General features: G+C 35.4%; 1 protein-coding gene across 1 annotated transcript; it reads right to left on the minus strand.

Annotated features, from left to right (window-relative positions):
• Window positions 1–16: 16 nt before the first annotated feature.
• LOC113511489 (zinc finger protein ZFP2-like) lies at window positions 17–13,660 on the minus strand. Its single transcript, XM_052897100.1, has 14 exons — window positions 13,560–13,660; window positions 12,090–12,369; window positions 11,302–11,409; window positions 10,774–11,005; window positions 9,245–9,397; window positions 7,582–7,748; window positions 7,020–7,105; window positions 5,781–5,906; window positions 5,210–5,329; window positions 4,349–4,498; window positions 2,913–2,987; window positions 1,541–1,652; window positions 583–687; window positions 17–349 (listed from the first exon to the last, which is right to left on the minus strand). The coding sequence occupies exons 2-14, from the start codon at window positions 12,198–12,200 to the stop codon at window positions 182–184; spliced, it is 1,713 nt and encodes a 570-aa protein (XP_052753060.1). The 5' UTR covers window positions 12,201–12,369; window positions 13,560–13,660; the 3' UTR covers window positions 17–181.
• Window positions 13,661–16,442: the final 2,782 nt, after the last annotated feature.

Consider the following 16,442-nt stretch of genomic DNA (forward strand, 5'->3'; position numbering starts at 1 on the left):
AGAAAACTACATGATATTACTTGTATTATTTATGTTCCATATAATGTATATTTGTTTACGTACATTGTAGTCGATATTTTATCCAATTGTCTAGTATTTACAGTACAATAAATATTTAACTGAACAAGGCATTATCTTGTTATTATTTCCCATAAAAAAAATACTATGGGATATATTCGGACTATTTCATGGCTACCTTCGGTCTACCATCCCTGGTAAGCTTGAGGTGTATGAGCTTGACGTGAGTACCTAGTATGGAGGCCTGGCTGAACTGCGCCGGGCACCTGCTGCACTGGTAGGGCCGTTCGCCTGTGTGCGTCCGTATGTGGCCTTTTAGTATTTGGTTACGCTGTAAGAAACAAATAATTACTATGTATTACTAATATGGGGTAGACAGACAATGGAAAGCGATTGATTTAAACAAATCTCTTAAAAAAAATTTATGGGACTAATCTGAACATAAATTCTTCCAAATAAAAAAAAAATACAAATGAATTTATGAACGATAGAGTTGTGAGGTGACAAACATAAATAAAAAATATAGCCGAATTGAAAAACTCCTCTCTTTTTTAAAGTACGTACATCGAATACTTTATCACACATTGGGCAGGGGAACTTGAGTGGCCGCTTGTACCCTTCGTGGATCATGCGTTTGTGTTCATTCAGGGACCAACCGTTCACATAGGCCTGTAATAAATAAATCATCATTATTAATAATAAAAAATCGTTATTACAAATAAATTTTATAAAAATCACTAGTGACCGCGCCCCAGCTTCGCACGGGTGCAATGCAGCACCGCTATGTCCCTACATTTTAAATCTGTAATATGTTCAGAAATATTAATTTAAATTACATGCTGTAAAGGGCCATATTGATCTATATTAAACGGACAATGTATTTAAGGTACTTAATTGGATAAAAATTTATGCTGTATTGCTTAAAATCACTTCGTAAATAAGCCATTTTTCCCCGTAAAATGTAAAGGATAAAAAATGGTTATTGTAAGTTAATCTTAAGAGATAGACATATACCATCGCGGACTTTTTTGTTGACCTTTTTAAGGTGTACAATATTGTAGTACATTTTTTTATTTATCTCATGGAGTTCAGCTAGCGTTCGGAATGTAAGCGCAAAAATGTGTTTATTTACGACATCACATTAGAAACCTCTAAATTTATCAGTGTTTCTCTATAATATTATGCATGTATTACACATATAAACCTTCCTCTTGAATCACACTATCTATTAAAAAAACCGCATCCAAATCCGTTTTGTAGTTTTAAAGATTTAAGCATACATAGGGACGGACAGACTGCGACAGCGACTTTATTTTATATTATGTAGTGATATCAGCCATTTATCTACTCTTAAAAGTTTTTTTTTTGCACAATTTTGCATTTTCACACAAAAAAAGGGGTGGGAGAAATTGATATTTTTTTCGGAAAGAATTTCCACTGGTTTTCAGTTTAGAATAACGGTATGAATTCATTATTTCAGTTTTTGCCAACCTGTCCCTTGCACCCTGTATGCAATACTGACCTTGTCACACCTGTCGCATTGGAACGGCTTTATATTGAGATGCACACGGTTGGTGTGCCGCTCCAAGTCGCGCCGGATCGCGAACCGCTTCTCGCAGTGGAGGCACGGAAGGCTGCGAAAAATTATAATTTTTAATTTTTTCAAAATTCACATGCTAAACTAACCCCCAGCAGAAGCACAGTTGGCCGGGGTAGAAGACACAGGGAGAAAAATCGGCGTAATACGCGGGCAGTAACCAAGAGCATTGCTTTTTGCTTCTTTACCGGGAGTGAAATCGCCCCGGAATCCCAACCATCTGAGGTGTTGCTCCAGACTGGTTGGGATAAGACCGTTTACCAACAGAACGATTGGGATGATTTCGATGGATGTAACACTTCCCTCCCCCCCACATTTCGGTGATCTCGTGAGTCGAGTCGAGATATTTTCTCTTTTTCTCGGTTTCTTTCATGAGGTTCTCATCATACGATATGGTGACATCCATCAAAGACACCCTCTCCGATCCAGGGCTTCAAGATCGGTTTGTCACCATTGAGCACGCAGAAAGTGTATAGGAGTACGAATATGACTCGGCCGTTATAAACTCGGATTTTATTCACGCCTGACAAGGGACTTTTCAGTACTTCAGTACTACTACTACGTCCCATTCGTGTTTTAACCGTGAAGCAGTTGTGTTTGCATGACTGTGTTTCGGTTTGAAGGGTGGGATATGGCAGTGAATTTACAGGGTACAGAGGAATAACATCTGAGTCCTCAGGAATGACAACGCATGGGGGGTATCATGGGCGAAACAGTATACTCTGTTATGTCCAGGGTACTGCTCATGTCTATAGGCGACGGTTACCACTTTCTATCAGGTGAGCCGTCAGCTTGTTTGCCATTCTAAGTTGTATAAAAAAAAAACTTCTGTAAGGCGCGCAAAAAATTCCTTGCAGAGCGACTGTTTCACATCCGCTTTCTTCACACTTTAATCATGTTCACTGCTGAACACATGTCTCCCCCTTGGCGAGGTTTACCAGTAGTTGCCACGCTTGACCAGGCGGGTTAGCAACCGCAGTTAGGCTTAAGAGATGTTTTAAGAAGGACGCTGCTACCCATCCCTCGCCTTCCATTAGTCGCCTCTTACGACATCCACGGGAAAGGACGGGATGGCTTATTCTATGCCGGGACCATACGGCGAACCCCTATCTATACTAATAAAATACAGCGGGAGAGTTTGTTTGAACGCGCTAATCTATGGAGCTACCAGTGAGATTTGAAATATTATTTTTGCATTTGATAGCTTATTTTTTGGGGAAGGCAAATTTCAATTTTACGACACAGCCATGGACGAAGGCGCATGATTTAGCTAGATAATGAATAAAACACTACTCACGGTAACTCTATATAGTTGATGTGGGGCGCGGCAGTCTTCAAATGTTGTTTCAAACTTGAATTAGATTTGAAACTTCTGAAAATAATAATTACGAATTAAAATGATTTATATAAAAGAAAATTTATATTCTTTCTGCATGTTATATTAATTTTTTATCAATAAAATTTTGATTGAAACGACAAACATAGCACGCAGGCGCGCGCGCACGCATGCACGCACGCACGCACGCACGCACGCACGCACACACACACACACAAAGTTCTTGAATTCATGTTTTAATATTATAAAATTATAGAATAAGTAGAATAAAATAAGTACCAAAAACCTTAGTCTTGCTTAATTAAAGAAAAAAAATTTCGATTATAGATTATTTTTAAAATATACTAATATAATCACTTCATGTCAAGTTATTTTAGGGATGGGCAGAGGCAATAAAGTTGTAAAGACCTCTATCCCTTACACACATATCTTGCTTCCAAACATTTGTATAACTACACTCTATTAATAAAATCTAAGGAATACATATATTGTTCCTTATATAATTTTATTTTTTTATGAAAATTTACGTTGAGGTTTCAGTACAAATGGGTGACTATACTATAGTATCTCATATATATATAACTAAAAGACAAGATAATTAAAATAAAATTGTGTTCCACCAAAAAAATCAAAAGACTTAAATTCTGGCCAAACCAGTTATTTTGATTTAAATATTGAATTACTTTTTTTACAACTTTTTATATATATATATATATATATATATAGAAAAAGTCTCTCTTAGAGAATATCTGCACGTAAGGTTTATCATATCAGTTAGGGACAACTTTACCCATAGATATATTCGTAAACATTTGGCTTTGCGTTTGCCAGATTGCCTAAAGATTGCATACATATTTTACTAGACCGAGAACGATCTGTAATCGGTATTACAGTGTAAATCTAGTCTTCACATTATAATGCCAGATCAAGATCTGGCATTATAATGTGAATTCGGCCTAATTCTGGTGATTTGAAGTGATAATTTGTTAGTTTTCTGAATTGCGTCTCTGTGCATCTTCTATCGAATTTATTATGGGGAGTGCTCTGAGGAATTGTTCGGATTGATACCTGCTGCTGACTTTCACCACCGTACAACCCGCTATAAACTAATCCCAATAATCAGGACGAGTGGCGGTCTTTCACCGTGCGTTTTTCAAGGTACTTTCTTCCACACACAACCACTCTTTGGAATTAACTTCCAGCAGCAGTATTTCCGAACCGATACGACAACATAACCTTCAAGAAAAGAGCATATCCCGTTTTAAAAGGCCGGCAGCACCCCTGCAATGCCGTTGATGTTGTGGGTGACCATGGGTGGCGATAGTCACTTGCTATCAGGTGAGCTGCATGCTCATTTGCCCACTGTGTTGTAAAAAAAAAAAAATTGGAAAACTTACTTATCACATTCGACACAGTAATAATCCCGCCTGTGGGAGTGCTTTATACTGTGATTCTTTAGATGCGAGGGGGCCTTGAATGCCATGCCGCACTCTTGGCATACGTATTTCTTGTGCACCTCACCACCAGCCACTTCTTTTGGATGCCTCCTAAAGCAAACGGATAATCATTCAAATATTGGCTATAAGGAAAATGGATTTTTAGAAATGGGGATATTAATCCCCACTGCTTGCAATATAGTCGTCTGGGGACCATCATGATTAATTCTCAGCGAATCCACTATGTGGCAATGGGTTGGTCACATAGCTCGAGAAACTGACAATCGATGGGGAAGAAAGGTTCTTGAGTGGCGACCCCACACTAGATGGAGTGACGACCTCAAAAGCATTGCAGGGTGTCAGTGGATGCAGGTGGCTCAGGACCGTTCTTTATGGCAGTCTATGGGGTAGGCTTATGATGATGATAATAACACTAGAGAGAAACTTTGTACAAAAGTCGATTGCTTGGGTATCTCTGTCCCATTCGTGTTTCAACCGTGAAGCAGTTGTTTGCATGGCTGTGTTTCGGTTTGAATATATCTGAATATATTGATAATATCTGAGTCCTCAGGAATGGCAACGCATGGGGGGTTATCATGGGCGAAACAGTATACTCTGTTATGTCCATGGTACTGCTCATGTTTATAGGCGACGGTTACCACTTTCCATCAGGTGGGCCGTCAGCTTGTTTGCCATTCTAAGTTGTATAAAAAAAAATACTATGACCGCCACGAGACCTGTCATGCGCTGTTAAGGACTATGGTGTTTTTTTTTTTTTAATTCTTTTTGCTTATGATCTAGTAAATAAAGGAATATACTTACATAATCATATGACCCTTGAGCACTTCCTTGTTAACGTAGCTCTTATGGCAGTATGCGCAGGAGACGCGCTCTTTGTTCGTATGTGAATACGATATGTGTTTTCGTAGCGACACTTGGCGTCTGGAAATATTTTTCATTTTATTTTGCTTTATTATGTAATAATTAGTGTAGCAATATATTTTTTTTATGGGGTGATAATGGAATGGTAACCCCGCCCGCGCTATCGGTATACACCGACGGGGCACCAGTGGAAGATAATAGGTGAAAATGAATGCAGTTCAGTTGGCCCATAATGTTGAATTCGACAAGAAATTAACCATGATGGTTTCCAGGGGGAACCGCGTGGAGGTCGACCTGAGAGGGTATATTGTTAACCATGGGGCTATTAGACCTCATTACTAACAAATCCCTTCCCTCCCTAATGTTAGTGATTGTTAAGATTAGAGAAAAAATAAATTTAAATTAAACCAATAACTAACATTGTTATTAACTTGTTGTTGTTACTGTATTTTTTAGTGCAATAAAGTATATATAATAATAATTAATTGAAAAGATTAAAGAAAATACTTACTTGAAGATCTTAGAACAGTGCGGACAGTTGTATTGGTAGTATCCATAACAGTGGTACGCTGTGTAATGATCTTTTATTGTCAACCTGCTTATTCTGGTGAGGCCGCACTCGCTGCATTTATATCGTCTAAGTAAAATAAAGAGGGACATCATTTTTATAGAAGCTAATGGAAAAGTAAACAATTCAAGTTAAGACCTGATTTAACCTGCTTGTGTATCATATCAGCCTTTAACTGTAGATGTTGTCGACTTTTCACTTCTGTATTATTTATAATATGTATTCAGATGAGACTTTAAGAAATATATTTAAAAATGAAAAATATCTCCCTGACTAACATATATATTATGGAATTGTGTGTTTTTGTTAATAATAATATGACATATTTTGTTAATAAATCTGATATTCGAAATAATTTACGTAATAAATACAAATATGATATTTGTCTACCAACAATAAATAGTTATACATATGGAAGGAGTGCAATTATAATGGGTATTAAAGTATTTAATCATCTTCCCTTAAACATTAAATGTCAGGATAAGCATATGTTTAAAATTAAACTCAAAGCCTGGCTTTTTGATAATGTTTTTTATAATTTAAATGAAACTTCAATCTTAAAACATTGACATGTAAGTGAAATTATGTTTATTTTATTTTAGGCTTTGTCTTGAGATTGTATAATTTTTATACAAGTAAACTAGTATTGAATGGCAAACAAGTTCTTAAATTGACAGCCCACCTGATGGAAAGCTATATGGTACACAGTTAGCATAAAATTCTATTCTATTCTATTCTATTCTATTCTTGGCAGGCGGAGACATGAGATTTTTTTATACAACTTAGAATGGCAAACAAGTGACAGCCCCCTGATGGAAAGTGGTAACCGTCGCCTATAGACATGAGCAGTGCCATGTACATAACACAATATACTGTTTCACCCATGATACCCCCATGCGTTGCCATTCCTGAAGACTCCGGTGTTATTCCTCTGTACCCTGTAAATTCACGTCATATCACACCCTTCAAACCGAAATACAGTCATGCAAACACAACTGCTTCACGGTAGAAACACGAATGGGACAGAGGTGCACAGGCAAACGACTTTTGTGCAAAGTCTCCCTCGGGTAAGATCACAGACAAAATATCCTAAGCCGTCATTGTTAGTGGTGATGAGAATAATTAAAATTAGGTTAAAATATTACAACCCTATGCAGCGATAAAAGTTTAACCAAAACTCACAGTTGGTGGTACCGCTTGTGACTGAGTAATTTTTCCTCTGACGGCATCCTTTGTTTACATATATCACATTCAAACTCGCCCATACTCTGAAAATATATTTATTCAAATTTCGAGCATTTATTATTATTTTTAATTAATAAACTAGACAGTTTACCACCTATAATAGTAAAAAAAAAAAAAAAAAACAAAAAAAAAAAAACAAAATTTTGCTGGTAATAAGGAGCCACCTCAGCTGTTGCTATATATGCACAGCTCCAGCGAGATGCGTCTACACTGCGCTGATTTTCAGACGGCTCCTTAACTCATTTAACTTTAGTATTTGTGTGGGTCGCTAATGCCAATTTTTTTATTTTATTTAGAATAGCAAACAAGCTGACGGCTCACCTGATGGAAAGTGGTACCCGTCGCCTTTTCGTCGCAATTGACTTTTGTACAAAGTCTCCTTCTGGTAACAATAATATAAAAAAAAAAAAAAAACCTTCTTTCCGTTAAAAACACAGACATGCAAGCGTAGTTACTTGACAAACAAGGGTACATTAAAATCATATTTCAATTCGTTTACCTGACTATGTTTCTCCATATGCTTGTCATAGCTGCCCTTAAAATTGAAACCTTTTATACAATTTTCACATTTGTACATTGAATTTAAATATTTTATATCTTTCATCATCTTGGCTCTCTCTTCCATACATTGTTCTCTCGATATGTATAAAGTTTTTATTCTAATATCTGAAATTAAATTTATTATATAGTACATTACTGCAGCGGCTAGTAACTGAAGCATTGATGGACGAACATGCAAATGTGGACCGGGGCGTAGCCGAGGCAAATATACGTGAGTCCATTAAAGCCTAGTTGTGGCCAAGGCTTGTACGAGGTCTGTCCGGAAAGTTCGTATAAAAGTGTTCTGGAATGCGAGAAAGAGGAGTGGGGAGGCCAGGTAAGCGCAGACCCCTTCCTTATGTTAACAATGCTCAGTTCTGGTCTGACCGCCGTGCGGTGCGAACTGGCTTGTACGCCATCTGTGAAGTTACTTTTCTCTTAACGAAACCCCGTCGGCATGGAGCCCGCTTCCGTTGAAGAGCAGCGCGTCGTAATCAAGTTTCTCTCGAAACTCGGCAAGAATGGCCGTGAAATTTTTGCCGATCTAATTCGATAAGACATCCGGGGAACCACGAACAAAAAAATCAAGAAAATCCCGCTCAAATGTCAAGACAATGTTGATTGTTTTTTTCGATGTTCGGGGGATTGTCCATCAATAATTCGTCCCTCCAGGCCAGACAGTTGATGGAAAATTCTACGTCGATGTGCTCAGACGCCTCAAAGCTCGTGTGGCACGAGTTCGTCCAGAATTGGCGCGAGAGGGGCGTTGGATTCTTCACCACGACAATGCCCCTACACCTCTCTTGTTGTCCGTGAGTTTTTGAGTAAAAATTCCATTACGGTGACCGAACACCCCCTATTCGCCGGATTTGGCCCCGTGTGACTTCTTCTTGTTCCCAAAAACCAAATTGGTACTTCGGGGGCGGCATTTGGGGGACATAAATGAGATAAAAAAAGCTACGACGGGGCAGCTGAGAAACCTACAACCAGAGGACTTTCAAGGAGCCTTCTCACAGTGGAAACGGCGTTGGCACAAGTGCATTATGTCACAGGGGAGTACTTTGAAGGGGATAAAATTGATATACCTGAATAATTGTAAAATAAAATTTTTAAAAAACTTTTATACGTACTTTCCGGACAAACCTCGTATAGTACTTTTCTCAAACAATGCGCGGAAATCAAAAACTTAATTTTACTTTTTAAGTTCAATGACGAATAATGAACAATAATAATTGTTCACGCGCTATAATGTTCCTTTGTTTTTTTTTATCAATAAACAGCTTTTTATTTGCAAGCCAGTCCGAACTTTAAATAAAACCTTTTATTAGTTACCTCCTTGGTAACCATGTTTCGAAGTAAAGGGTCATTCCATTTTTAAATTACAGGACAGATATGAATTTACATAGTACTTTATCTGGCCGTAAACCACGACAGATATGGATTTTCATACAACCTTTGCCGGCCGCTGCCCGCATGTATCTGGCAAGTACGGCAATTTTGATTTATCTCGAAGAAGATTGTCAAAATAATGCTCATATTTCCAAGCATGTTTGAGAAATACTATACCACTATGGAGGTAAAAATTAAGGATGTCTGAAATATAATTATCAAATTTATCTTACTTTTCCTTTTTAGTAGCTCTTGTTTAGTGTTCTGTTTTTTTCTCACTTTACTTTTTTTTAATGTTTTCTTGAGACATTTTAAATTAATATCAGCTAATTCTAATTTTAAAGGGAAATCCTCATCCTCTTCCTTAAGAAATGACGCTTGAAATTCTGTGAACGATAAATGGTATATTTATTATTGAATAACATATAAAATGACATATTTTTTTTTAATTTATTGAAATATCGTGACAACGAAATTTTTAACGTATTGAAATTTTATAAGATAAAGGTTAAAACAAAAGTATTTAAAAAAAAAATTGCATTTAATAAAAAAAAAAAGGAATGTTTTCTCCTAATTTTAATATGACTGAAATATGTCCACTGTCTAAATATTTATTTTTTAACTTTTTTTTTTTTTATTTTTATAAAACTTAGAATGGCAAACAAGCTGAAGGCCCACCTGATGGAAATTCGCCTATTAAGTACCATGGACATGTATACTGTTTCGCCCAATACCCCCATGTGTTGCCATTCCTGAGGACTCAGGTGTTATTCCTCTGTAAAGTAAATTCACGCCATATTTTTGCAAACACAACTGCTTCACGGTTGAAACTATTGAAGGCTCGCGTTATGTGGTCTAAGATAGAGCTCACAGGGCTCACAAATATTTTATTCTAGGATGTAATACATCATACAAATTTTTTTTTATACCGTAGACTATGAACGCCTGCAATACCAGAGGTATTACGCGTGTGTTGCCGACCCTGAAGAAACCTCTATCCCCCTTTTGAAGAACCCCATGCTGTAGTCTCTATTGTAGTCTAATGTATTGATAATTTTCTTTATATTGTAATTATTTTTATTAAAATAATTTCCTGTATTTATTTATCTGTTGTTGTTGTTGATGAATAATAATTTTAAAAAATTATATTACAATACTTAGTAGAAATAAAACACACATGGGACAGACCAGTGGATAGGGGAAGAAGGGATTGTTAGTAGTGGGGATTAGTAACCCCTCTGCTAGCAATATTCCCTGTCAGGTCGACCTCCTCGTGGTTTCCCCTGGAAACAATCGTGATTGATTTATTATTAGATTCGTCATGGTGGGCTAACTGACCTTCTTCATCCTCACCTATCATCCCTCATTGGTGCCCCGCCAGTGTATACCGATAGCGCAGGCGGGATTTTTTTTTAAATGGGTGAAAATGGATTGGTAACTCCGCTGGCGCTATTGGTATACACCTGCGGGACCCCAATGAATAATGATAGATGATGATGAAACAGATCAGTTAGCCCATCGTGACGAATTCAACAAGAATTGTTCACGATGGTTTCCAGGGGGAACCACGTGGAGGTCGACCTAATAGGGCATATTGTTAGCAATGGAGCTGTCAAACTCCATTGTTAACAATCCCTTTCCCCCCAGCGCAGGCGGGGTTACCATTCCATTATCATACATTAAAAAAAGACCAAAGGATAGTCTTATTATTTAAACTGATCTCAGATAAATTCAAGACAGGTTTAAAAGAAAAATTATTCACCTGTGTCATTATCAATAAATTCTCCTTCCAAATGGTCCAGTAGCACACTCTCTTCTTCCTTCATCTCCATTTTAATTTCCACCCCTTTGCTTTCATTGTAGTTATATGTGACGAAAGATTCCTCTATGTCTCTATCAATACCCTCTAAATGTATTATGTCTAAGGGGAAATGTGACAAATTCACTAATGGTTGTGTTTGAGATCTCACTATTTGGAATGCTGTATCCATAACCTGTAAGTAAATTAAAGATATTTATCTATACTTATAATAAATCTGTAGGGAGGTCAATTCTGTACATGACATATATTTCCAAAACAACTATCAGGGGGTGATTAGTGATTGATACTGATGCCAAAAATGGAATCAGTAAAATTTTTGTCTGTCTGTCTGTATGTTCGTTATAGAAACCCTTGATAGTTATTTTGGAAATATATTTCATGTACAGAATTGACCTCTCTACAGATTTATTATAAGTATAGATAATAGAATATAAATAAAATAAAAAAAAACAACAACTTTATTCTTACATTGGGAAAGTTTTCCAGCAATATCTGATTGCTTTGAACGTTCTGAATGAAAAGCTCGGTGTGTTGTGCTATCCGTTTACACAGGTGACACAAACATATACTGTCCATCTGAAAATTTTATGTACAAATGTATTAAATATATAACAAATTCAAGAGAATACAAATATTTTTAAATTGTGAGGATTTACTCCTTTTTAAAAATTTTAATTGTGATTATCATGGGACTAACGGAAAAGTAAGCTGTTTTGATTAGAAAAAGAGAAATGTAAATTGACTTTTAATTCGCAAAGGCATTGTGTAACATAAAATAAAATTGGCTGTATGGTCTAGTTACCATTGCCTGTCATCATAGTAAAATGAAAAACTAACAATATTAATATGAGAACCTCCTGCTATTTTTTCCTCAATATCTAATTATTGAATATTGAAGATTGTGATCAAATGAGGTAGTCATTAATTTTCGTACATTTTAATTATTAAGAGATTAATATTTTATTTTACTTTATAATGTACCAGTGACTTTCATAATTTTGTTTGGTTATTAAAACCCTGTCTTTTTCTAATTCAATGTGGCTTCATTGAATGAACGTGAAGATTAGCTATAGAATAGCACAAACGAAATTTGCCTTAACCTCTTAAGGGTATCCACTAACCCATATTTAATACATTATTTTTGTAGTTGGCTAAAGAATAAAAAATTACAACTTTAACACTGTCTATTCAGTTGATGAAGTGGTTGCTAGTTTTAAGACAATTAATTATACAAAAGTATCAAATATAATAAATACCTGAAGTACAACTTTTAATGTTTCATTTTGCAAATTATAACTTCCTAATAGAACTTCATCACTTCTCGATAAACAGCCTAAACAGCACTGTGTTTTTGTAGATTCTGCCATGTTTCTTATTAAATTGAACTCAACTATTTCAATTTAAATATCTGCCACCAATTTTGATTAGTGTTTCTGCCAACATCATGGTTAGGAAGACACAGTGAAATAATCTTATTTCTGTGGTTCTTGAATCTGGCTGGTAATGAACAATATGGCTTGATGTTGAGATTGCATGCTAAAAATGAATACAATACATGAGTGTTAGTACAAATAAGGGAAAAATAAACAAGTGTTAGTATGGGTAACATTAATAACTAAGGAACAACACTTGTAAGAGGGAGAACATAAAAGGCCAATGACCTTAGGGAGTCTATTATAATTTCAGAATATAACTAATGAAGTATAAACTAACTTTAAAAATATGGAATATTGATAGGACGGGTATCTCATAGGGTAGCAGGGCACACAGTGGGACTGACAGTTTTGAAAAGTTAAAAAAAAGAGTTTGCTGGTGATAGTAGGTTGAATATTACCATAATTTTTTCCTTTTACTACACATGTAATTTGCCAAATATGCTATCTCTTAAACATTTGTGTTTTTGCCTGATAGCATAAGTCACAAGAGTTACATCCAGTTATTGTTGCCGAACAAGCCTATGAATCAACAGCCTCATTATGTACAATACTCGAGTGACTAGGGATCCAAGCAAGGGCCACCTCAATTCCAGCACAGTGGCATTTATAGAGTGCTTCGCAAATTTAGAAGGAGACAGGGAAGGAATTTTTGGAATGGAACGGGAGCTGCAAGATATCTTGATGTCTACTCAGTGAATCTGACAATATTAAAGATCTTTGGATTTTACGTGATTCAATGTATAGAACAGCTTTCAGAATAAACCAATGCCTCTCTTGTAAATATGGAAGTTAAAGGCCTTAAAATTAAGGAGGTATCCATACTGAGAATCCAACAGTATCATCATCTGATGTTTTAGATGCATCTGTGAAAAACAGTGTCCATTCTTTAAAATGTTCCTCAACAACTTTATTACATTCTTGATTGACTGAAGGGGAATGTTTTTGTATAACAAAATTTAAAATAATCTTATATTTTTATTAAATATTAAAGAATCAATGTTAGATTAGAGAAGATTTCATAGCGCCTAGGATAATGCGTAGACTTCTAACTTGGAGTGTGTCAAACATTGCAAGAGCCATTTTGTTACAGGGCTCTAAAAGAAAACAAGCATATTCAAAATGACTCCTAATTATGGCATTATATAAAAGTTTTTGACTATAAGGGTATGAGCCCTAAATTCCAGAGAGGGTTTTTAACACATTAATACTGTTTTTACACTTGTCAGATATGTAGGAAAGACGATGAAGGCCTGTAAGTCTGGAAGCAATGATCATACCAAGAAATTTTACCTTGTCTTTAATCTTGATTATTTCACCATTAAGGGATAAATGGATAGACAATAATAAAAATTCACAATCACAAAAATAAAAACTATTATTTTTTTCTTTGAAAGATATGTCAATTTGATTGTCAATGTCGTGTTATGTCAAATTTAAAGTAAAAAATGTCAGATATTATCCTTAATGTGTTAGATACTATCCTTAATCTATGATCAAACCAAGTTAAAGGTAAAATTCAACAAACTGATCTCTGTAGACAATTATTATGCTATAAAATTGCACGGAGAAAAAACATATATCCGATTTCTTTAAAAAACTAATGAAGTCATATCATAGTATAACATAGTATTTAATATCCCACTAGATCCAATTTGATATTTTTCAACTCTTATCGAATCTCTAGCAAACAAATATTTTCCAATTATTTAATTTACAAATAAATTCCATATTTAAAACTAAATACTTTTAAATTGATAGCATCATTAGTTATTAAGATACAGGATTATAACAAACGGACAAATGAAGTGGTAAAAGAACCCTTATTTTAATTTTAGTACTTGCAGTATATTACGCATTTAAATTAAGAAGAATAGGTTTTTAATAAATAAAAATTGAATGACAAACTCACTAACACATAAATTTATGTTAACGAAAGCTCAGTGATGGAAGATATGTGAAAATAAAATAGAATTATTTGGTTCATTGTAACAAATAATTCATAATAAATTAATCAAGTGCGACTGCATTGATTTTTGTGTAACATATATAAAAATATCAACATTTTATGATCAACCTCATCATTATTGATGATGATGATGAAATTTTACCTAATGCATAAGCTAATGTTTAATCGTCATATCGTACTGCACTCGTAGCAGGTAGAGTTTTTTGATACAAATAACGATGGCAAACAAGCTTACAACCCGTCTGATAATTAACGGTCACTAGCCTATGGACGCCTTCAATACTATAGGTGCCACATTCCCGTTGTCGAAAAAAACCCTTATATATGGTATAAGACCCTTTTTGAAGAACACCATACTGCATATACATAGGTACTGTATAATTAAGATATACATATGCAAATGTGTAAGTCTAGTCTATTTTATACAGTACTATCATACCTACTTGTACAACAATTAGTCCATTACCCTAAGGTTGTCTTGAAAAGATTGCTCTCAGCAATAACACCGCCTTACTGTACTTATACAACCATATCGTTATGTTTGTAAATTGTCTTGCTTGTATTCTAACAAGTATTTTTAGCTATGATATGATATGATGATGACGATGACGTAGTCAGTCTTAAAAATAGATAAGTATTGGTCTATTTTTCTTCTATTTAATAATGCACCGCCTACATATTTCTCGGTTTGCCCAATAGTTGACTGATAGAGAACACCGTCCGGTGTTAAGTCCGCCATATGTACATAGAATTTTACTGTGCATTAAAGTTTAAATAAATAAATAAATGCGCATAGTTTTTATAGATTCTTGTTAAATGTTAAAAATGTAAATTGTCTCTTAAAAAACTTGAACGTGACGGATATGAGTGGGCTATATGGCACTGCCCTAGTTCACGCCCTTGGAGCCCTGCAGGAACTAAATCGCGCTTCCTATCGTACGTCAGTAATTGTTTCCTATTTCGCTTTAGGTGTGAACTGCGCTGCAGTACGAACGTGTGGAAGGTAAGGGGGACGGGGGCATGGACATGTAAAGATATGTCTCGAGATATATTATTTTTGTACGCATAGACTTCAAAAGTAGGAAAACCAACGAAACATACCACTTCTAGATGGCGTAACAAGATAAAACCTGATAAAACACATCATGTTTTAAGTTAAGAATACTATTGGGAAAACTACAACAAATTTGGCGCTATAGTTTTTGGGTGCGTGATAAACATACAGACAGAATGACAAACATTTTAAAAAATATTGTTTTACCTTCTATGGCCTTTATTGAGATCCCTCGTTTAATTTTTTTTAATATCTTCTAAGTACAGATATCATATCGTAAGATGTTACTATCGTAACAAGCAAGCCCGTCAGATGGTAAACGGTTATATGTATGGCATGTGACAGTAAAACTAGATAAAAGCAAATTATTTTGATTTGAAAACTAAACTACTGAACCGATTTTCACGAAATTCCTATAGAACCAATATGTAGTAAGTAGGAACATCCTTTCAGACAAAAAAAAGAATTTTTCAAATTCGTTTAGATTTTATGCAGTTATAAGGTAACAAACATAAAAAAATACAACTGAATTGAGAGCCTTCTTTTTGAAGTCGCTTGAAAATAAATTTGTAATGAAAAATAATACTAAATAGACTCTTTTCTTTCAGTGGTGAGCATGGTGGTGATTAAATATGACAATTTTAGGGAATAATTTTATTTATAATTTGTTTGGGTTTGCGTTAGCTTTCAGATGTTTGCTACTTGGTTCTTTATAATCAGGGGAACTTAAATTGGTGATTAGAAGATTGATGTGACTGTAAAAAAAATAGATATTGTAAAAAATATTATGAACTATATCTCATGATATATCCTCGCGTCTGTTCTCATGTGTGCGACTAGGCCGGAACGCGTGATAACCGCGCGCTCCCCCCCGGATGCCGCCAGCGATCCCGTGGGACCGCACCGCACCTCCCCGCACTTCGTCACTGACATGACTATCAGGTGACGGTACACCTGTGTGTTACGAGATTGTAATGGAGAATTGAGAGCGGTCAAGTGCATATTCGGAAGACAAAAACTTAGGAACATCCTTTTAAGTGAGGTTGGGTAATTTGGCGGGAAATTACCCTCGCCATTTTGTTGATTACTTTTTTTACACAAGACCATAGATAAAGAAAAGTCCTTGAAATTTTTTTCGTATAAGCGTAATAGT

This window comes from Galleria mellonella, unplaced genomic scaffold (assembly GCF_026898425.1).
Source record: "Galleria mellonella isolate WM207_F2 unplaced genomic scaffold, CSIRO_AGI_GalMel_v1 utg352, whole genome shotgun sequence".
NCBI lineage: Eukaryota > Metazoa > Arthropoda > Insecta > Lepidoptera > Pyralidae > Galleria > Galleria mellonella.

Bases quoted from the DNA above. Each gene is read 5' to 3' on its own strand.
- LOC113511489 (XM_052897100.1), bottom strand. From the start codon at position 12,200: ATGGCAGAATCTACAAAAACACAGTGCTGTTTAGGCTGTTTATCGAGA. The intron at 5,330-5,780 runs GTAAGTATTTTC...AAATATTTCCAG, and splicing joins CACTGTTCTAAGATCTTCAA to ACGCCAAGTGTCGCTACGAA. The intron at 2,988-4,348 runs GTAAGTTTTCCA...TATTATTTTCAG, and splicing joins TACTGTGTCGAATGTGATAA to AAGTTTCAAATCTAATTCAA.